Source organism: Lepidochelys olivacea (assembly GCF_965140295.1).
Source record: "Lepidochelys olivacea isolate rLepOli2 genome assembly, chromosome: 1".
Classification (NCBI taxonomy): domain Eukaryota; kingdom Metazoa; phylum Chordata; order Testudines; family Cheloniidae; genus Lepidochelys; species Lepidochelys olivacea.
Genome location: NC_140411.1, coordinates 291,162,880 through 291,185,125, shown reverse-complemented (window position 1 = coordinate 291,185,125; position 22,246 = coordinate 291,162,880). Strand labels below are relative to the sequence as shown.

Below are 22,246 nucleotides of genomic sequence, written 5' to 3'. Positions count from 1 at the left end.
ACAAGTGTTTGAACTTCTTTGTGTTGGTAAGAGCTCTGGAACTGTTCCATCTACTGGCCCTTGCGGAAATAAAGCAGTCCAGTTCTATTTCAATGCCTAAATATGCTGTAATGTAGGGAAGATGGCATATTTGTTAAAAGCTAAACAAACATATGCCACTTCATTTGGAAAAGAAATTACCTGTTTTATCTGGTATACTGTGCTATATTTTTCATGCTGATGTTTAGAAACACTCTGTTAGCATTATTTGTAATGTACATAGAGAAATAGACAAGTTCATTAACAAGAAGTCTGAATTAAGAACGCTGTGTGCTAATGTAAAACCCTTTATATACATATTTTGTGACAAACTGTAAAGGAACAATTATTTCAATTACTGTTAAAATAGTTAACCATAATGACACATGAAGAAACAATGTGTGTTTTTTGTCTAGAGCAATCTAGAAGAAGCTTAAAGTTACAAAGTGAAGCTCTAAAAAATCAGAAAATGGCAAAGGTGAAGTTGTCTGAACAACTCTGGCATCTTGTGAGACTGCATTACAATACAGTATCTCATTGCTTGATTATATACTGTTTTCTCCATAGGACCCTTGCCTGTTTCAGTGCATAAACTGGATGGTGCATAGTGAAAGAGATTGCTTTTGAATTTTTTTTTATCCTCATTGTTCATTTTGTGGCCCCGTGCCTTATTTACTGCACACCATCCAAACTTTAAAACGAATACAGAATTTTTTGTTGACACATCTGTGGCACCCAACATAGCATAAGTGCCTCACAAACGTTAAAAAACAAACTTTGCAGATAGCTGTATGTTATAGATGAGACTGAAAAACAGCATGATTTGCACAGGGTCACATGGGAAATCTGACAGAAGCAGCAAAAAAACAAGTTCTCTTGGATTCCAGTCCAGTGCTTTCCTCACAAGAGCATTCTTCCTCTTGCGGCAGGTCCTGTCTTGCTCACTGTACACGTACAACATCGCCAGTGACTGGATTTTAGAACAATTCGCTATTCAGTTTGCATCATTCTTTTATCAACATAATGAAGAAAGTCTTATTAGGTATTACGCTATCATAATGCATACATTCATGCACAGCCTTAAATTTGTCATTTCCTGAACTGAATGCTTCATGCTGCAGCCTCATTGATCTCTTTAGCTTTTAATAGTTTCCTAAGTTTCCTACGTTCTTTTTATATAAGATTCCATTTTCAACTATTTAAAAGACAGTAGTAGAAGGTTCTGTACTGTTAACCAGAAGGTTGGATTCTATATCATATGGAGGAAGACATGGCTCCTCCATTTGTTTGTGTAATTACACACACCCTCCCCCAAATGTATACATATATTATTACAATTGTTTGCATGTTTATCTCTCCATGTATGGAAAGGACTTCAGTCATAAATAATCTTGCAGCAGATCTTCTCTCCTTATGTAGAACCCAAAAAGACCTACTGTATCCCTATTTAGTCGTCCCTCACCCCAGTGACTTTTTGAGACTTGTTTTCTGAAAACATAATTTTTCTCTACACGGCCCTTCTTTTTATTAGACTATTCTCTGGCAGGAGCCACATCTCAAGGATTATTTGATCGCTCTACCTTGAATAGCTTTTGCATGACTGATACGTTATAAACCATTCCAGGTGTTAAACTGCTGAACTTTTCTGTGGCGAATCAAGAAGAGTTTATGCTATTGGAGATATCCTTTCCTGTTCCCTTACCTTCATTCCACTCTTGCACCTCCCCTCTCCAAAACACAGGACACAGAACAGCTGCCCACTCTAATGCCCTGTTTGGTGCACTCTGTAAGCATGAGATTTATTTAAGCTTATTAGTGCCTAGTAATGCCATTGCCTTATTGCATTGGGTCAGTACATCACACCCAGATGTGAATCAGCAGTTGATCACAAAATCCAAATTTTCCTCAAAGATTTGGATGAGCATTTGAGCCTCGTAGGTGGAACTTTTTGTTCAGATAAAGCTCTATTTAAATATTAAGTTAATCTTAATACAAACAAGAAACCAAAAATAAAATTGAAGCACAGGCCTTCAGCCTTTACTTCAACAGAAGACTATGCTAAGGCCCTGGTATTAATAGAGAGAATCAAAGGCCTTGTACATAAAGCTCTACTAGTAATCAGAAAGCAGTTTCCAAATTTATTTTTTTTAAAAGGAAAATGTATCAGCTCGTCATTTTGAGTAAGGAGAACTTTCTGAACCTGAGCTATAAAGTTGACTTTGAAGTATGTGATTATGTCCCTACTGAAGATTTTGAGATATGACAGAACAATCCATTTACCATCCCTTGATGGAGGAGAGGGAGAGAAATATACTGGACACTTCAGCTTGGTGAACAACTGAAAGAGAAAGCAAAAAACAAACAAACCCCCAAACCCTAAATATTTTCCTTTTAGGATTCATTTTATGCTCCTTTTATTTTTGGTGCTTGAAGCAGGCTTTGAGATTAATGGGCAATGGCTAAATAAAAGCCAGAAGAGTCAATAGCAATTTCAAATGTTTAGTCAGTGCTGAAAAGCAAATTTAACTTGGTTTATCTTTCCTCTCTAGTGAAGTACAGAGTAATCTTGATTCCTCTTGTAGACCAGAAGCGCTTGGACTTTCTGGGGAGAAAATCTTACTCATCGGCAACCCTACAGTTCTGCACTGCAAATTATTAGGCGCTGATGGCCCAAATACAACTTTACAAATCATGCAAAATTTGGCTCCTTTATTCAACATCTTTCTCCAGACCAAAGGGAACAATTTCAGGCTCCTATATCTGAGGGACAGTTATTGGCCAGGACATCTCTTTAGGCGGCACTTGATGCTGCAGATACTGCAGCCTATTCCATTTCCATAGCAGTGGTGATGTGCAGGGCATCCTCGCTATGGTTGTCTAGTTTCCCCCAGAGAAGTCCAGAATATGGTGGAGGATCTCCCGTTTAATGGTCCAAAGTTGTTCACAGAGAATATCGATGAGTTGTTGCATGCTCTTAAGACTCTAGGGCCACATTACATTTGTTAGGTATCTATACTCCTGCGAACAAAAGAAAATTTCGTAGATTGCAAACAGCTCAAAGTTTCTACCTGATGCAATTCTCTGGAATCAAGATTACTCTTTCTTTCCTCTCTAGTGAAGGACAGAGTAATCTTGATTCCTCTTTGTTCACCTCAATTTGCTGCTAGTTCCTGATCTTGAATTTTTACAAGATATAGTAGCCTATCACAAGATATACTAGCCACTCCCTTGTCTTTAGTCTGTCAGCTGCAATGATTTGCCTACCTCCTCCCCCCATTTGGGGACAAACTCTCCCAATTCCAGCAAGTATGGGGAGCCTATCACCTCAGACAAATGAGTCCTGGATATGCCACCATTGGGCTACAATCCATTTTCCCTCCCTCCCTTCTTATTCCCCATTGCTGTTCCTCAGTTGTTCCTAAGACAGGAAATAAACCCCCTTCTTCGTTTAGGAGAAATAGAGCTGGTCCCTGTTCAGCACAGGAGATGGAGCTTCTACGTGAGGTACTTTCTCATGCCAAAGAAGAGTGGAAGGTGGAGAAAAACTCCTAAGCAAATTTGTGAGGTCTCAAAAGTTCAAGATAGTGACATCTGGTATCTTTAGTTCCTTTTCTAGATTCAGGGAATTGTTTTTCAGCCCTTGACCTTCAAACATATACTTCGATATAGCAATACACCTGATACACAAAAGGTTCCTGTGTTTTGTCATAGGCCAGGATCATTCTTCTTTGAGTGCTTGTTCATGTTGATTCCATTCTAGGTGTGCACAAACCCACGTGCACAGCCATCAGAGATTTTTGTGTTTGTGGTACCCGTAGTGCCGACTGTGGCGCCCTCTGGAATGTCGCACTCATGCCATGTATATCAGGTGCTGACGGCCAGGGGTGCTGGAACAGTTTTTAAAGTGCGGTGCTGAGAGCCATTGAACCGAACTGTAAACCCTGTATATACTGGAAACCACTTCAAGCCTGCAAGTGCTGCAGCACCCCCTGCACTCCTAGTTCCAGCACCTATGCCACCGACCCTACGCCCCCTCAGTTCCTTTTTACCGCCTGTGGTGGTCAGTCGGAACGCCTCTCTTGCTTGGCAAGAGCTAGCGATTGTCTACCATTTTGAACTTCATGCCGTAAGGCCACTGTATATAGTTCACTTTGTTAGTCTTAAGTAGTTCTTAAGTAGTTAAGTGTGAGTTGGTTAGTAGTTGGGGTCCCAGTGGGACTTTGCCCCAGGCAAGGCATGCCCTGATCTCTCGGGTTCGAGCCCTGTTCAGACTGCAGCAGGCCTATGCCTGTGAACGACCCCCACAGCAGCTGCCTTAAGTGCCTGGGGGAGTCACACGTTAAGGAGCGGTGCCGGGTCTGCACTCCTGCTACATCCTAATCCCGAAGCCCAAAGGGGGGCCTCAGGCCCATCCTGGACCTGCATGGCCTCAAGAAGTTGAAGTTTCGCGTGGTTTCCCTGACCTCCATCATTCCTTCCCTGGATTTGGGGCACTGGTATGCCGCTCTCAACTTAAGTCGCTTACTTTCATGTCTCCGTGTTCTTGGGTCACAGGCGTTCCTGCGCTTCATAGTGGTAGCACATCACTTCCAGTTTAGTGTTACCCTTTGGCCTATCCTCGGCCCCCAGGGTGTTCACGAAATTCATGGCACCGGTAGTGGCTTACCTGAGACATCAAGGTGTCCAGCTCTTCCCGTATCTCAAAGACTAGCTCATCAAGGGCACGTCTCTGGGGCAGGTCCAACAGAGCCTCAACCTGGTGCGATCCATCTGCAATAAACCTGTTGTTAAACACAGAAAAGTCCATGTTAACGCTGGTCCAATGAATAGAGTTTATCGGAGCAGTTCCCAACTCCACGCGAGGCAGGGCCTTCCTTCCAAAGGCATGCTTCCAGGCCATGTTGGACTTGATTGCCCACTTAAAGAGCATCTACTTACCACAGCCCACACATGCCTGCAACTGATGGGCCACATGGCTGCATGCGCGTATGTGGTCCACTATACCCATCTTCATCTATGACCTCTGCAGGCATGGCTGGCCTCGGTCTATATTCCCAGCAGGCACGCCCTGGATTGACTGGTCATGGTGCTGAACCGCTTTTTTCATCCTCAGACTGGTGGCTGGATCCGAGTTGGTGCTGTGGAGGGTTACTTTTGTGACCCAGTCTCCGTTGCTTACCCTGGTTTTGGATGTGTAAGACCTGGGCTGGGGAGCCCATCTGGGTGAGCTCAACAACCAGGGCTGCTGGCTTCACAGCGATCTGGGCCTTCATATTAACGTCAGGGAGCTCAACACGGTTCTCCTGACCTGCCAAGCATTCTTGCCCCACCTGATGGACAGGGTGGTGCAGGTCCTGACGGACAATACAGCCGCGATGTACTACATCAACAAGCAGGGCAGAATCAGGTCTTTGGCCTTTGTCAGGAAGTGCTCAGCCTCTGGGACTCTTGTGTGCGGCATGCCATTCATCTGGTAGCCACCCACCTGCCCGGAGCCAAGAACGTCCTGGCAGATCACCTCAGCAGGATTTTCTCGTCTTGCCACGAATGGTAGCTCCATCCGGAGGTGATCAGCCTGATCTTCTGCATGGCCTCAGGTGGGGGACTCCCCAGGTGGACCTGTTCATGTCCAGACAAAAAAGGAAGTGCCACGTGTTCTCTGCAGCGCAGGGACTAATCAAGTGATTTAAGTGACACTGCCCGGTTATTGCTATTCATTAGCTTTTATGATAGTGAAATTTTCAAGGAAGAATTTTTGTGTTTAACACCATTAGAAACCTATACCACATGAGAGATCATTTCTGAAAGGGTAAAAGGCTCATTCGAAAAAAGGTTTAGATCTGCGGGAAGTAAACTTGCTTGTTACAGACTGAGAACATGACAGGGAGACAGAAGGGCATTGCTTCACATTTGGCAGTGATATGCCCTTCATTAAACACACTTCACTACATCATTCCCCAGACTGTCCTCTGTGGTAAGTTGTCTGGGGACATGAAAAAAATGGGTATTGTGATGAGATTAGTGAACTACATATGCTCAATTTCTAGCTTGCCACCGTGTCTTTTTAAAGCTCTTTTATAAATGACCTTTTCAGCAGAGCCAGTGGTGGATTGGCCAGGGGTCCTGGCCAATTGGGGGACCCTGGAAAAATGGGCATTCCCATGCCTGGACCCGCTCCGCCTGCCCGGCGCTCCCCCGACCCCATTTCCCTGGTAGGAGCATGGGCAGAGGGGATTGCAGGCGGAAGGGATGGGGTGGGGCCCCTACTTGCTCTGGCTCAGGGCCCCACAAAAGCTTAATCTGCCTCTGAGCACGACGACATTCACTGGTTAATAGGGAGCATGTATTAGATTGTGTGTGCTTCAAAAAGAAATAGAATTTTGTTCAAACCACAAGACCAACAAGGCTTGTGAGTTCCTGGAATTTATGAATGATAGCTTATCTGTGCAATATTACTGGTCACTCAACTTGCAACTCCAAGGCCTTGCGAGCAGTGTTGGGGATCTGTTTGAAAAAGTGTGCTTCTTTCAGAGGAATCTCGTAATCTGTGAGACAGACTTAACAGGAGAGATGTTGCATTTTCCCTCATGGCGTGCTGCTACAGATGAAACGTTGATGAAAATGATGCAAGAATTCCTAAACAATCCGATCAAAAATCTTAAAATGTGATTTTGAGAATTTTAAAATTCCGAAAGATTTGCTTTAATTTGTTTGTGTTCAGTTTGTTGTCTCTGCCAATAGACCTTGCCTTTCTGAAGCAAATAACTTTCTTGATTCAATTGATGAAGGTGCCTTTCAATTACAAATTTTAAGTCTCCAGAGCTCAGATGTCTTGAAGGCAAAATTCAGTAAAGTGAGACTTTGTGATTTCTGGACTTGATATGCTTACCGGTTTCAGAATAATCAGCATCTAAACCATCTATCTTTTAACAATGTTTGGATTAATGTACCTCTGCAAATCAGGGTTTTCTACCATGAACATTATAAAAAACCAACACGGCAGTCGCCTGACAGACTGGGATCTTCACCAGTTCATGCACCTTGCACTGGCCTCCTACAAACCATTCTTCAGAAAGCTTGCCAGAGATCATTTATGTCCTCTCCCATTAGAGATTACCACAGACACAGGTGGTAATGTTGATTTATAAACTTTGTTAAAAGATAGAGACACTAATACTTAATGTTGCAATCAAGGTCTTTATTTATTGGCAGCTGAAGTTGTGGGATTTTTAAGTTTAAGTCAGCCTTCTGCACAAATGGCCTGCCTCTTGTCATAAAATTATCTGATTGGCCCATGGGTAGATCTAATTATTATCGCTGCCCTAATGGTACAGGTCAGATGGCAAGAATCCAGCCTCCATTTCAACCAGAGTGATCAGAAATGCCTCTCTTCATTTTCTGCCTCTCATCAGACACAGGCCTACGAAAGTCATCACAGATAATGTTGCCTGCGTGTTCAGTATCAGTTGGTGGGGAGGAGTGAGAACCCTTTTCCTCTGTGCAAAGCAATAACATCATGGAACTGTCAAATAGAACATCACAGTAGAATTTCTGCAATATATTTCCCTGGCAGGCAAAATGTCTCAGCTGTCGCTTTTAGCAGGTGATTTTCATAAAAACATAAGGACAGCCATAATGGGTCAAACCAGTGACCGCAGTTATTCTAGTAGCCCCAACGTTATCAAGGTTGGCATAGTTTCCTTACCTGTTTCACCTAGCTCTTTGTCCAGCAATAAATCTTCCAATCGCTCCTTAGCTGCTCTCTCAGAGCACTGGTCGACTGCTTCATCCCAGCATTCTCCACCTCCAGGCATGGCTCCTTGATGTTTCGTGGGGTAGAGTCAGTCTGTTCTGCAGAAGTACAATAGGTATTATTAAATAGTAGGAAAGATTCTTCCAGAAATACCTTCAAAAGTGGAGAAGCTTTTAGTCGCTGGTCTGAATTCCCGAATGCTGTCGCCAGATCTGCCTTGATTCTGCTTGTTCTGGAATATCTGCTTCAATTAAAGAAAATGGGACTATCAGTACTTTCAAGGTTCATTTGGCTGCCTTAACAGCTTTTCATAGCACTATTGAGGGGTTCTCGCTGTTTGCTAACCCTACAACTGTAAGGTTCACAAAAGGTCTGGGTAATCTCGCCCACTGGTCCCCCCCCCCCCCCCCCCCCGTTTGGGACCTTGATTTGGTTCTTAAGTCTCCATGAAGTCACCTTTTGACCAATGGCAAACTGCACCTTACTGAATTTGTCCATGAAAACAGCCTTCTTAGTGGCTATTTCATCAGCCTGCAGAATCTGAGAGTTTGGAGCTTTAATGGCAGATCCCCCTGTGATGGGTCCGTCCCCCCCACCCCAGTGTGCCACTTGGAACTGGGGTACCACTGAGCCTGCCTGTCCCACTAGCCTGGGTTCCTTTTACATTGTACTGCCGAGGCAAGTCACCCAAGCCCTCTCTCAGGCTTCAGACTGCATTTTACTAGCACACACCCAGGTAGGGACACGTCCAGCTGCAGTTTCACACAGATGCAGAGATCAGCTTTGCATGGGAAATCTCAGCTAAGGAATTGCCCAGAACTTGAGTGCACACCCCCTCTGGAGTGTAAATCCATAATTGTATCATCTTGCGCTGCACAGAGAACTATACAGTGTAAGCTCATTGAAATTCACCCCCTCTCTCAATGTGGAGGAAGATATGCACAGCTCTAACCCCCCGTTATGAATTCCACAGACTGGTTTTAGAGAAAAAAAAGCAAGTTTATTAATAACAAAAGGTAGATTTTAAGTGATTGTAAGGGATAGCAAACATATTAAAGCAGATTACTTAGCAAATAAAACAAACACTCAATCTAAGCTTAAAATACTAAAGAAACTGGTTACAAGTAGCACTCTCTCACCCTAAATGTTGGTTTAGGCAGATTGCAGAGATTTTTGAAGACCAGCTGCACTTGCCTGCAGCTTAAAACTTCAGATATTTCATTTACAGGCTAGACAACCTTCCAGCCTGGGCTCAGTCCTTCTCCCGTCCTTATCTTTGTTTGTTAGATGTTTTCACTGGGTGGGGATTCAGTGAGGAACTGACCACGATTATGTCACTCCCCTGCCTTAAATCGGTTTTACATATGGTGGGAATCTTTTGTCTTCCAGTGTGATTCCCACCCCCAGTCAGTGGAAAAGTACTAATTTTATTATGGAGTCCAGGTGACTTGATCACATGACACTGCAGCCACAACTCAGTCTGTTTGCGGTGTCCACAGGAAGGCTTTCCATGAAAGTGGGAGATTAGCACCTTCAAAGACCCATTGTTTTTCCCAATGACCCTTTCCAGCCAGCAATCTAGACTGATTACATTCTGTCTAGTGGGCATTCCCCAGGTATAAACACATTTGTAATAGGTGCATAGACAATATTCCTAACTTAAGATACAAAAATGATGCATGCATACAAATATAATCAGTAAATCATAACCTTTCCAATGATATCTCACATGACCCATCTTGCATAAAATACATCTTAGTTATGCCATAATCCTATCATAATCATATCTCTTATGAAGCATATGGGACATAGTGTCACACCCCCTTTCACAGTATTCTACAAGGACAGAGTTCCCTTATGACCACACCCCAGGTTTCTTTCTAAAGTATCTTCTGAATTTCATCCGAATGAGGTCATTTACCTACCAGTTTTCTTTCCAAAACCACATAATTCCAACCTGGAGACTGCCTTCCATACTCTAGGTGTCAGAACTGTGCTAGCCTTCTGTGTAGATAGGACTAAATCATTTGGTAAATCTCATAGCCTGCTCATTTTGTTTGCAGACAGATCTAAAGGTTCTATTTCTACCCAAAGATGATCCAAATGGATTTTGGGGTGTGTTATAGCTTGTTACAGTGCTACATTCCACCTACTGCTGGCATGTCAGCTCACTCGATTAGATCAGTCTACATCTGTGGCTCTACTTAAAGCTGTCCTGGTATCTGAGATCTGCAGAGCTGCTACATGGTCTTCGGCACATACATTTCCAGGCATCATGCCTTAGTTGATGCCTCTAGATCTGATGTGGCAATTGGCAATGCAGTTCTTTCCACTGTGCCAGATTTGATTTTGAAGCTCCCAAGCAGTATCCCCATAAGGAGGGGGAGTCAACTGAAGTGAAGTACCCACAGGGACGCTATTTGAAGTAGAAGTTATTCACCCTGTGCAATAATGGTAGTTCAAGATGTCTGTGCCTATGGGTGCTCCAATACCCACTCTCCTTCTCCTTGGCATTGGAGAAGAAACGGAGTATGATTCACCCACAGAGCCTGATATAGCCATGGTGCAGGGCACAAGGATGTCAGCAGCACATGCGCAGGCTGAACTCAAACTGCTAATGAAAATCTACGATCAAAGGTGTGTGAAGTGCTCCCATAGAGTCACACATCTCAAAGAACTGCACAGGGTGAGTAACCTCTTTTATTCATAGTGTAAATCAGAGGTGGGCAAACTATGGCCCGCGGGCCACATCCAGCCCGTGGGACCGTCCTGCCCAGCCCCTGAGCTCCCGGATGGGGAGGCTAGGCCCTTCACCCACCTCCTCTTCCCCCCCCCCCCCCCGCAGCTATGCTGCTGCTTGGGCAGTGTGGCTTGCGCCTGCCAACCTCCCAGGCTTTCCAATAAGCCTGTCCTGCCACTGGCATGGTAAGGGGACGGGGGGCAGGGGGAGGGTTGGGTAAAGGGCAGGAGGTCCCGGGGGGCAGTTGGGGAACAGGGGGCGGTTGGATGGGGTGGAGGTTTGGGGCGGGGACACAGTAAGGAGACAGGGAGCAGGGGGGATCCCGGGGGGCAGTTAGGAATGGGGGTCCTGGGAGGGGGCAGTCGGGACAAAGAGTGGGGGGGGTTGGATGGGGTGGGGGGTTCTGAGGGGGACAGTCAGGGGGCGGGAAGTAGGAGGGGGTGGGGGCCAGGCTGTTTGTGGAGGTATAGCCTTCCCTACCCGGCCCTCCATACCGTTTCACAACCCCCATGTGGCCCTCGGGCCAAAAAGTTTGCCCACCCCTGGTGTAAATCATCTGTTATAAGTTAACTACCATCTTTCTATACAGGTACTGCACATCCCATTGTTCGTTGATAAAGAATACTGAATCAAAACTTTCAGTAGTTTCATCCTACTTCAGTTCAACTTGATAGAAAAACTCCACTTGATTTCAGGTGGTGTGGTATCAGACACTATACAAGAAGTATCTTTCTTAAAAACCATATCCCCACTTCTTCTCCGCCAGCCACCAGTCAAAAGAGAAGAAGCCTGTAAGACATTGATAGCTTAGTGCTTAAAACACAAATTGCAAAGGCTTACAAAATCAGAGATGCAACTTCTAAATCTATAAAAGTGTATTCAATCAAATCATTGGCTACATTAGTCTGAAAAAGATCTTGCTTCACATAAATATTTCTTATTCAAATCATGATTGTGCTCTGGGACATCACTGCTGTTTAAAATCCACAACAGAGTTGGCAGACATGGTGCTATGCCTTTCTGGAATTATTTGCTTGTAGTATTTGGCTGCTAACTTGACCCACTGAGAAATTGTTTGAGCACTATTCGTTCAAACAACAATTGTATTCAGCTACTCCATTTAAATTTAAATTCTAGTTTTACCTTAAATGGTGTGTGTCTGTGTGTGTGTGTGTGTGTGTGTGTGTAAAAAATTAAATAGCTAACATTTCTTAGCTTTGTTACCACTTTGGGGTTTTCCATTCTGGAAAGGATTTTAGGGGGTGGAGTCTGTTCTTGGGTCAGTGAGTGTTTTGGGTTGTCTTCCTTATCTGGAGAGAGTAAACTTGCAGACATGAATACTAGCAGAAAAAAAAAATTTTATTAGGTAAGGTGAAGGGGGAAAAATGCTTTCATGGGGTTGCAGTTGCCCAGCAGTTCTCTGCAAAGATGAATTCAAGGATGGATGGAGGTCAGAGATAGTCTTTTCTTCTCTTCCCGTGTGACCCCATACTGGTATGTGTATGTCAATAAACTACAAAAAGAATAGGAATACTTGTGGCACCTTAGAGACTAGCAATTTTATTAGCGCATAAGCCTACAGCCCACTTCATCGGATGCATAGAATGGAACATATAGTAAGAAAACACACACACAGAGAGAGAGAGAGAAGGTGGAAGTTGCCATACAAACTGTAAGAGTTTAATTAATGAAGATGAGCTATTATCAGCAGGAGAAAAAAACTTTTGTAGTGATGATCAAGATGGCCCACTTAGACAGTTGACAAGAAGGTGTGAGGATACTTAACTTAGGGAAATAGATTCAATATGTGTAATGACCCAGCCACTCCCAGTCTCTATTCAAACCCAAGTTAATAGTATCTAGTTTGCATAGTTGACTTCTGGGTACTCTTCTGGCTCTGTCAATCTGTTTTTTCACTTCAGCAGGTGATTATTGTAGTTTAAAGAATGCTTTGATAAAGATCTTGTAGGTGTTTGTCTCAGTCTGAGGGATTGGAGCAAATGCGGTTGTATCTTTCCATCCCACCATCAATCTCAGCCTAGACCAATCCACACAAATGGTCCATTTTCTGGACACTACTGTGCTAATAAGCGACGGTCACATAAACACCACCCTATACCGGAAACCTACTGACTGCTATACTTACCTACATGCCTCCAACTTCCATCCAGGACACACCACACTATCCATTGTCTACAGCCAAGCTCTAAGATACAACCGCATTTGCTCCAATCCCTCCGACGGAGACAAACATCTACAAGATCTCTATCAAGCATTCTTAAAACTACAGTAACCACCTGCTAAAGTGAAAAAACAGATTAACAGAGCCAGAAGAGTACCCAGAAGTCACCTACTACAGGACAGGCCCAACAAAGAAAATAACAGAACGCCACTAGTTGTCACCTTCAGCCCTCAACTAAAACCTCTCCAGCGCGTCATCAGATTTACAACCTATCCTGAAGAACGATCTCTCATAGATCTTGGGAAACAGATCAGTTCTCGCTTACAGACAACCCCCAAACCTGAAGCAAATACTCTCCAGCAACCACACAACAAAAACACTAACCCAGAAACCTATCCTTGCAACAAAGCCCGATGCCAACTCTGTCCACATATTTATTCAAGTGACACCATCATAGGACCTAATCACATTAGCCATGCCATCAGGGGCTCGTTCACCTGCACATCTACCAATGTGATATATGCCATCATGTGCCAGCAATGCCCCTCTGCCATGTACATTGGCCAAACCGGACAGTCTCTATGCAAAAGAATACAAAACAAATCTGACATCAGATATCATAACATTCAAAAACCAGTAGGAGAACACTTCAACCTCTCTGGCCACTCAATAAAGGATTTAAGAGTGGCAATTTTGCAACAGAAATGCTTCCAAAGACTCCAACGAGAAACTGCTGAGCTTGAATTAATATGCAAACTAGATACCATTAACTTGATTTTGAATAGAGACTGGGAGTGGCTGGGTCATTACATTTATTGAATCTGTTTCCCTAAGTTAAGTATCCTCACACCTTCTTGTCAACTGTCTAAATGGGCCATCTTGATCATCACCACAAAAGTTTTTTTCTTCTGATGATAATAGCTCATCTTCATTAATTAGCCTCTTACATTTTGTATGGCAACTTCCACCTTCTCTGTATGTATATATATATCTTCTTACTATATGTTCCATTCTATGCATCTGATGAAGTGGGCTGTATCCCACGAAAGCTTTATGCTCTAATAAATTTGTTTATCTCTAAGGTGCCACAAGTACTCCTGTTCTTTTTGTGGATACAGACTAACACGGCTGCTACTCTGAAACCTGTCAATAAACTACAGTTTCTCTGGATGATCAAGGAGGTGCATTTAATCTAGAAGTCTAGTTCTGGTCAAGCCTACTAATAGAATGATGGTGATGTAATTCTTGAAGCTTTTCAGACTGACTCGGGTCTGCAAGGTCTTACGACTTTCTGTTTGCACACGTCTATTATAAGGAGATAAAATAGAAAGTTTCAAATACCATTAGGTCTGTTCAAGAAGCTAGTGTGCCTTCACACATTGATTTTCTACCCTCCCCCCCCTCACTTAAGTTTGACTCGCATTCATTTTATGATGACAGGGGCATGTGTGTCAAACGCACTCTGCATTTCTGGGGGTTCTAGATACTTCTGTTTACTAATATTTTTTTAAGGTGCGCTTATATAAGAAATTTGTAAGACCAATGTGGTAATAAGTTATTACACAAAAATGTGTTCAGAGTAAATGGCAAATCTGCTTTTACTTTACATTGGTTTGCATGTAAAGTAACCATTTTTATCTTTAAAATATAAAACTGTATGGTATGTATGTGTATACTTTCTAGCCTTTTTCAGTGCACTGAATTTACTTCATGTACTAGATTCATTTTATGAAGGGAAATTTATAGAAACTTATGACTCTCACGATTTTGAAAGAAAAAGCCAGGAAAAATTAATTCATACATGCAAGAAGTTTCCCAGTAATTAGGCACGAAATGGAGGATTATCCAATTATTTAAGGCATCCTTTTGGGGTAGGGTTTGGAAGTGGACCAAGTGTTAACCCTTAACTGAATCAGTAATTCTTTTGTTTTGCCTCAGTCTTAATGTTTCTTTTAATAAAGTTCTGTAAACTACCTTTTATTTCACTTCTAGTTTTTAAAGGTTTTTAAGAACGTGCTTCTGCTCTTGTTTTTTGTTTCGTACCTGAAGTTCTAATCATATTTGTAGCATCACAGTTGATAGTTGTGGCAATCAGATGTTTGGGGGGGGAAAGCATCCAGAAGTCTCTCTCCCACGTTCTTATTTTAAATACTTAGCGCCTCCAACTATTCTCTGCTTGTGTAGATTGCATTAACTGTGTAAGTTTGCACTTGTGGGCTTTTTAGTTTATATAACAAAGTAATAAATAGATTAAAAATTTTTTAAAAATTTAATTTTACCAGGAGATCATGACTGTGGCAACTCTATTCAGAGAAACCTTTCCGTCCAGGAGACAGCTGCATATTTAAAAGTAAGCGATCGGAAAAAGTATTTTTTCATTAGTTTTATCTGTTAAGGTTTGCACAAATTAACATTACCATTTGTATTTAAAAAGGTGCTTTCACATGCAGTGTAGCAGTATAATTAAAATTTAACTACTTATTGCATATCTTTTTTTGTATTTCACTGGAAATGAACATATCTTTCACACACAGCCCTTATGGTTTTTATTTTTGGGGGAAAGGGAAAAGACTGTTTTATTAAACTGCAAAATTTCTTCTGTGAATGTGAGTGTAAATGTAGAAAGTAAAGGTGCTTGTTACATCCTTTAACCTTTTCCTGTTTCATGAAATGAGCCAGAAAACCCTAGATGTCGTATGTAGAATCTTAAGAGAACATAGATTTTAAAACTGAATGGAGACGTTGCTTTATAAGCACAAATTTTGCTGTAAGCTTGTGAATTACAAAAGTGTAAAAGGACAGGTCAGAATTCAGTAGACAGTAGCATTTTGCTATTCTGTGTCTTCATGCTGTTTTCAGCTGCGTGGATGCAGAGAAGAAGCAAGAATGATCCTCTTTTCAGTGAGAGAGGATGGTCTCTAAGGATATGGCTACACTTGCAGATGCAGAGCACTTTGAGTTAAACCAGCCTTCGTAGCGTGCAGTAGGGAAAGCGCTGCAGTCTGTCCACTCTGACAGCTTCAAGTGCACTGGCATGGCCACATTTGTGGCATTTGTAGCAGCATTGGGAGCGGTGCATTATGGGCAGCTATCCGAGCATGCAGTTGACTGCAACATGCTTTTCAAATGGGGGGTGGGGTGGAGTGTGATAGGGAGTGTGTTGTGTGTATGTGGGGGGAGAGAGAGTGGGTTTTTGGGGGCTGAAAGCATGTCAGCGTGCTGTCTTGTAAGTTCAGACAGCAGCAGACCTCCCACTCCTCCCCACCTCTTTCTCACACACAGCATTTCACAGTAATGGCTTGCTTTGTCTCGGAGCCGGCTGTCAGAAGGGCATATCCGTATTCCTAGGCGAGTTCAAAACAATGAGAGGAGTGGCCACTTGATTTAAGGGGATTATGGGATGTTTCCAGAGGCTGATCAGAGTGCAGTAATGCAACACCTCATTCACACTGACACCCCCCAGGCATTTCAGCCACTACGCAACAAGCTTTAATCTTCTTGCTGAGGTGGAGTACCAGGAGCGCACTTGTGGTGGAATCAGAGCACTCTACGTGCCTTGCCAGTGTGGACAGGGAGTGAGCTAGGGCGCCTGGGGCTGCTTTAATGCGCTCTAACTCGCAAGTGTAGCCAAGCCCTAAGTTTACCAGGTATGTACTAGCCAACAGCAGTAACAGCATGAGGCCCTTTGACAGGACTTAGAGGCAGTAGTCTCTTAGGAAACCCCACCTATATATGCATTCCCTAATAGATAAGGGGAAGAGCATAAGAGTAGAGCTGGTTGAGAAATGGAATAATTTTGTGAACATTTTTGCAAAAAAATCCAACCCTCTTTCTTTTGAAGTGTCAAATCTGTATTTTTCAACCACCTCCACGAGAGAGAGTTCATATCAAAGTGATGCATTTGGAACCTTCTGAAAGGAGAGTTTTGTCTCACTCTTCCTTTTGCTCCCAATTGGGGCAAAAATACGATTAAGTTGCTACTCATTTTAATCTCTTTTTTAAAACCAAACAATATGGTATTTGGAGGTTTTTTTTGTATTCTCATTTTAACAGCTAAACTAAATGTTGTTTACTTGGCAAAAATTACTTGTACTGTGAACAAAGGGACAATTTGAACAGCATCCCAAACATTAATGGGAAGGAGTGGAGGTGTTGCTGGTTGCACTTCTGAATGATGGGTGAAGACGGATAGCAACGTTCTGTATCTATTGGTATGCAGAGCTGGGCGTAACCTTTTGAGGGGGCTATAGAAAAAGGTGTTAACAGTAAAGGTAAGAGATAAAATGCACAGTAAAGGATTTTAGCAGAGAGGAAGTAAAGGCATTTGTTATGGTGATAAGATTTCAAATCTGTAAATGTGAGAGGCTGTAAATTGGTATACAAATTTGTCATTTTTAAATACAAGTTTCATTTACTCTTAACTCTTCCAGCCTGTAACTGGAATATAAATATAACATCTGATGTGCAGCACTTCATTAATTGTGTGCAGTGACAGAATTTTAAAGCAATGCAACACATTCAGCAAATTAGAATCTACTCAGTGCTTTCATTCTTGGTGCGAAAATAAGTTCACACATTAACTTTTGTCCTCCTAATTTTAGGACAATTTATATCAGTCTGATCCTTAGGTGATAGAATAAGACTTACTGTAAAATCTTTTTTCAATTTACATTTTTCAGGAAAGTAGTCCTTAAACTGTATTTCAGCTTCAGTCTGGTTGTGCAAAGGATATTTAAAGGTGAATTGTGGAGCTTACCTGCCAAAAAGTAATGAAGGCTTTCTCCTACAACAGATGATGTGAAATGATTTACAGTAGAAACATTAGTATGCTAGGAAAGGAAGGATTAATTAAAATTTTGATAGTATATTATGCATTTAAAATTTAATTAATCTTTTGTTGCAGTTTATCTTCTAGGATAAATTCTATATATAGGTTCATATCTAGTTTTGGTTTTAATTTTGCAGAATGCTGAGCTCCCCCTAGTGACTAAATGGTAGACTGTTGCTGAATGTTGTGATTCATGACTCCTTTAAAATTGAGAATGGCACACTTCTCAAGTATCTCTCAATTCAATGGATGTCATTCATTTTTAGTCCCAAAGTTACATATAATCTGCATATATTTGGTGTCCCTTTGTGTGCGTTGTTGAAACTTTATATGAAAAATAATCAGTATTGTCTACTGATCCTTCTTATATGGTATTACATAAACCTATGTGTTAGTGTTACATTCTTTAATATACCAGAATAAATCAATCTTTTACGTCTACTACTTGTTTTTGACAGAGTTTAGGTCCAGAGTATGAAAAAGTACTTAACACAGTGCTACAATGGATCATGAGTAGGGGGGAAGATGTTGGCATAAAGTAAGTGATTTTATTTCATAGGCTTTTATTTTCACAATAAGTTAATTTAGCCCTAAAACTGTTAAATGTTTTTAAATAGGTGTATTGGTAATGACCCCAGTGAGGAATTAAATAATGTAACTGATGTGAAATACCTGGAATCTACTAGACCACAGATGTCTTTCAGATGTCGTTTTCGCCGTGCATTTATTACTGTAACTCACAGATTATCAATATTGCTTTTGGGTAAGTTATTTAAATTCATCCTATTAGTGGTTGTAATTTGCAGTTAAGTGTGTGGGTGGGGACAGGGTCTAGCAATGTTTGCCTTCTAATTCTGTCTGTCATATTTCTTTGTCTGGAGTGAGTCGGCTCACAGTTTAATTGAAGTAATAAATTGATATGACTTGATTGTAATATCTGAAGTTTTTGGTACAAGTCATATACAATTACTTTTATAAACGTTTATAGGAAGGGGAAAATTTCTTTTTTTCCTTGGGGCACTGATTTCTTTAAACTAACAAAAATAATATAACCTTTACAAAACATTCTGTGTAGGTGTTGATGGAGGAGAGGAGATGAGACTGTCTACACGGAGAGGATAGAGTAGAAATTCCAGAGAACCTGTATATTATTTCTGTAGAAAGCACTGAAAATAAAACCTATCCTGTACAGTAGCACTTGTGTGAAGCTTGGTTAATTAAAGCTGTTACCTGTAGATCAGATATTCTTCAATCAACGCCCCAATCGCAACCAGGTTTGACTTAGGGGTAGAAAATTAGGTCTTTAACTTTTATTTTTCTGTATGGCGCACCAGTCACTGACTCAAGGTGCGATGCAATGATTAATGCATAAATAATACAATCCCCTGTACAAACAAATTCACTGCCTAGTCAAGGTCATCCTAATTAAATATATCCCACAATAGAATAACTACGAGCTCACTTATCAACCCGTTGCATGCTCCTTATCAACAAATCTGGGCTATGACAGACTGATGCAGAACATGGGTTAGTGTAATGAATCATTAATAGAAAATGCCAGTCTGATGCCCTCCTGTTTAAACTGACAGGGCTCTTGCTCAGTTGTCACTGCTGATCTCATCAGGAGTAATTTTGCATGGAAAAGAGATTTTCTTAAGTAACTGAATCCCAGACTATATGTGATTCAATAAGCCAAAATCAGAGCCTTGAACTCGGATGCAGACTACTAGGCACAATTTTAACATTTTTACTGTGAAATCCTGCTGAATGAGCAGCCCCTAACATTCTCTGACTTGACTGTATTGAACTTTGGATGGTATTGCTAATAATAAATAGCCTCTCAGATCCTTTGCTGAAAAGGGATGGAACTACTCAAGAGCCATAGACTGGTTCCTGTGTGGACTGCACATGAATCAAAAAAGATCTCATGGTCAGTTTATCAAAAATGGCTGGAAGAACCAAAAGAATTTCCTTCAGCACTGTTTCTTCATTGCTAAGAGATCATCAACCAGTGCAATGCCTGTCCCATACTAGGGTTAAGGGGAAGAGGAATCAAAACTCCAGAAACCATCAGAAATTACCATCCATGACCTTCTCACTAAACATTCCCCCCAAAATTTGATACAGATCAATAAGAAGATTGTCCACTTCAGGAGATGACTTCTTGAGCAGAGAATTCACAATTTCATCATTGAGAATAGTGTGGCACCTTGTTTTCCTTTCTTTCTCTCCTGCCCCTTAGCTCCTTTATGCACATGGGAATGTTTGACAAGATTGTTAATGAACAGTAAGCTTAATTTCCTGACTGGTGAAGTCCAGTGGGGAAGAACCTGGGTCAAATTCTGAGTTGAACATGTTATTTACAATAACTAGAATACCAGACATTTCTGTCTGGAACTGAAGCAGAGAAGGACTTGTAGGCTTGGCAGAATTTGATACCCCCCCCCCGCTTTCGATATTTGTCAATGTTTGTTTATTTTTAACAATTTTTTATTTTTACAGTCGCTGGAAATAAAGGGGGTAGTACGGTTGGGGTTAGGTGTAGGGCAGTGGGGCTTCAGGGGGCTCCCAGCAATGGCAGCAAGCCTGCAGGGGATTCTTTGAATAGTTGAGGGTCCCAAGACGCCAGAGCGCAAGGTGTGAGGGAGGCTTCAGTCCTGGTTGAGCAGACACCCCTGGCTGGGACCGCAAGGAGGATATCTTGGTTGCTGGGTACTGCTGAACAGTTCCTTGTCTGGGGATGGCTCCCACACTCCTTACCTGGTGAGTGAGTTAGCGGGGCCATGACAGCAGAGCTGCAGAGGGCTGCCTGCACGGCTGCAGAGCCAGTGATGCCTGTTCCCTGCAAGTGTAAGGTATGGGCAAGGCTGTGGTCCTGGCATGGCAGAACAGACCACTGGCCAGGACTGGGAGGAGGAGTCCCAGCTGCAGGGGAGGCCATCCCACTGCTGAATGGCTAGTGCCTGGGGATGGAGCCATTCAGCAGTGAGATGGCCTCCCTTGCTGCCTGGAACTCGTCATCCTGGCCAGGAGTCTCTGCTCTGCCCCATCAGGCCCTCAGACTTCCCCACGCTTTGCGCCTGCAGGGATAGGCTGTTACCGGCCCACTGCAGCTCCACTGTCATGGGAGTGAGGGAGGTGGCCTGTGACAGTGGGGCTACAGAGGGCTCCCTGCTCTGCTGCAGTACCAGGGACACCTGATCCATATAGGCACAAACTGTGGAGGCTGCACTCCTGCTAAGCCTAAAGATTTGTCACCTCTTTGGAGATACAAAGTTAGGATCAGAATGATTTTCAGCTGTAGAAATACATGCAGTACTTCACAGCAAGGAACACTACTGAGTTGAAGCAGTCCAAGTTTATGAGAAATGAGACTTTCCCATTTTCAAACATCCTGCCTCTACTCCCAAACGCTTGCCTGTAGCCAACAGGGTAGAGTCCAAAAGCTGCAAAGCGTGTGCTTTTTAAAGTTCCACAGGCTGTCAAACTGAAGGTTTAGAGGGATATTGGCTTATGTGAAACCTCACTATTTTCATCTGTCAAGATAATCCAAATTGTATTGTACTTCATCTCAGGGAAAATTAAATGGTCTTTAGTTTACCAATAATAATAGCAAAATGTGATGCTCAGCAGGGGGAAACTGTCCTTTTAGTGATATCAATGAAGTATTTTTTAAAAAAATCTAATAACCCATTTCCTATTCAGCCCCAAACTAGCTTCTATGCTGCTTTGTTGCAAAAATGCAAAACTTTAACAGTAACATGTAGTATGTACTTCTGATACATCAAGGCTTTTGCTGAATTTAACACACCAGCTAGTATGTGGTGCACGTTTAAGAATAGTTAAAGTTCTAAGTATATCTAAAAGAATATTATGAATTTTAATGCAGGTATAGGGATGGTTTGGGGAGTCTTGAACTACATGAAATATCGCTGGACAAAAGAGGAAGAGGAGACCAGGCAGATGTATGATATGGTTGTAAAGATTATAGGTATGAATTTTTAAAATATACAACAAACACTGGTTTAGAAAACCTGTACACATTTTCAAAATACGGATCCTTTCTGTATCAAGTGGCAAGTCAAATGCTCATCTTCTGCTTTTGTGTTTACTCTCTCCCCCATCTTCTGTTGCGAGTGCTTTTCCTTCCCATGTTTCATTATTAGCTCAGTAGTTTAGGCATAATGCCTATTCTGTACCCAGAAGTGCTAAACCACTTTAGCCTGCGCTTTAAACCCAAGCAAACCATTGGCATAAGGTGTTCGATTTATGAATACTATACATTCTTGCAATCCTGAAGATTTGTGGTATTACCTTAAATATAGCATAGTCAAAGTTATGCTAACTGAACAATCTATTCTTAAAAATGGACATAGGGAAGGGTAGTGGATGGGTTATATAATGGTGACACAATGCTCTCCACATCCAATTTATTCTTGTAATTAAGCTAGATCTGGCCAACTTTCCTTTTAAAACTGATAAATTCAGTACTAAAGTAATCTTCAGTGGCTGTATACCAGTGAAAGAAGCCTTTTAACAGATCATTCCAAAACCAGACCAAATTTTATTTACTGAAGTTGAATATCCAGATTAACCCCTAAATATTAATTTACTACTTTTGAGGGACAGTATATACACGCAGTGTTGTTACTTGTTTAGGACAGTAGCTTCACTTTTAAAACTGTCTTGATTTAGGACTTCCTGTTAACTACAGTGGTTGATCCA

General features: G+C 42.0%; 1 protein-coding gene across 2 annotated transcripts in view; it reads left to right on the top strand.

Annotated features, from left to right (window-relative positions):
• LEMD3 (LEM domain containing 3) overlaps positions 1–22,246 on the top strand; it is an 87,647-nt gene that overhangs the window by 49,718 nt on the left and 15,683 nt on the right. For both annotated transcript variants that reach the window (XM_084649603.1, XM_084649604.1), the window contains exons 4-7: positions 14,976–15,043; positions 17,980–18,059; positions 18,139–18,284; positions 21,411–21,512. In XM_084649603.1, the coding sequence (XP_084505729.1) occupies positions 14,976–15,043; positions 17,980–18,059; positions 18,139–18,284; positions 21,411–21,512 (396 nt within the window). The remainder of the gene's footprint in view (positions 1–14,975; positions 15,044–17,979; positions 18,060–18,138; positions 18,285–21,410; positions 21,513–22,246) is intronic.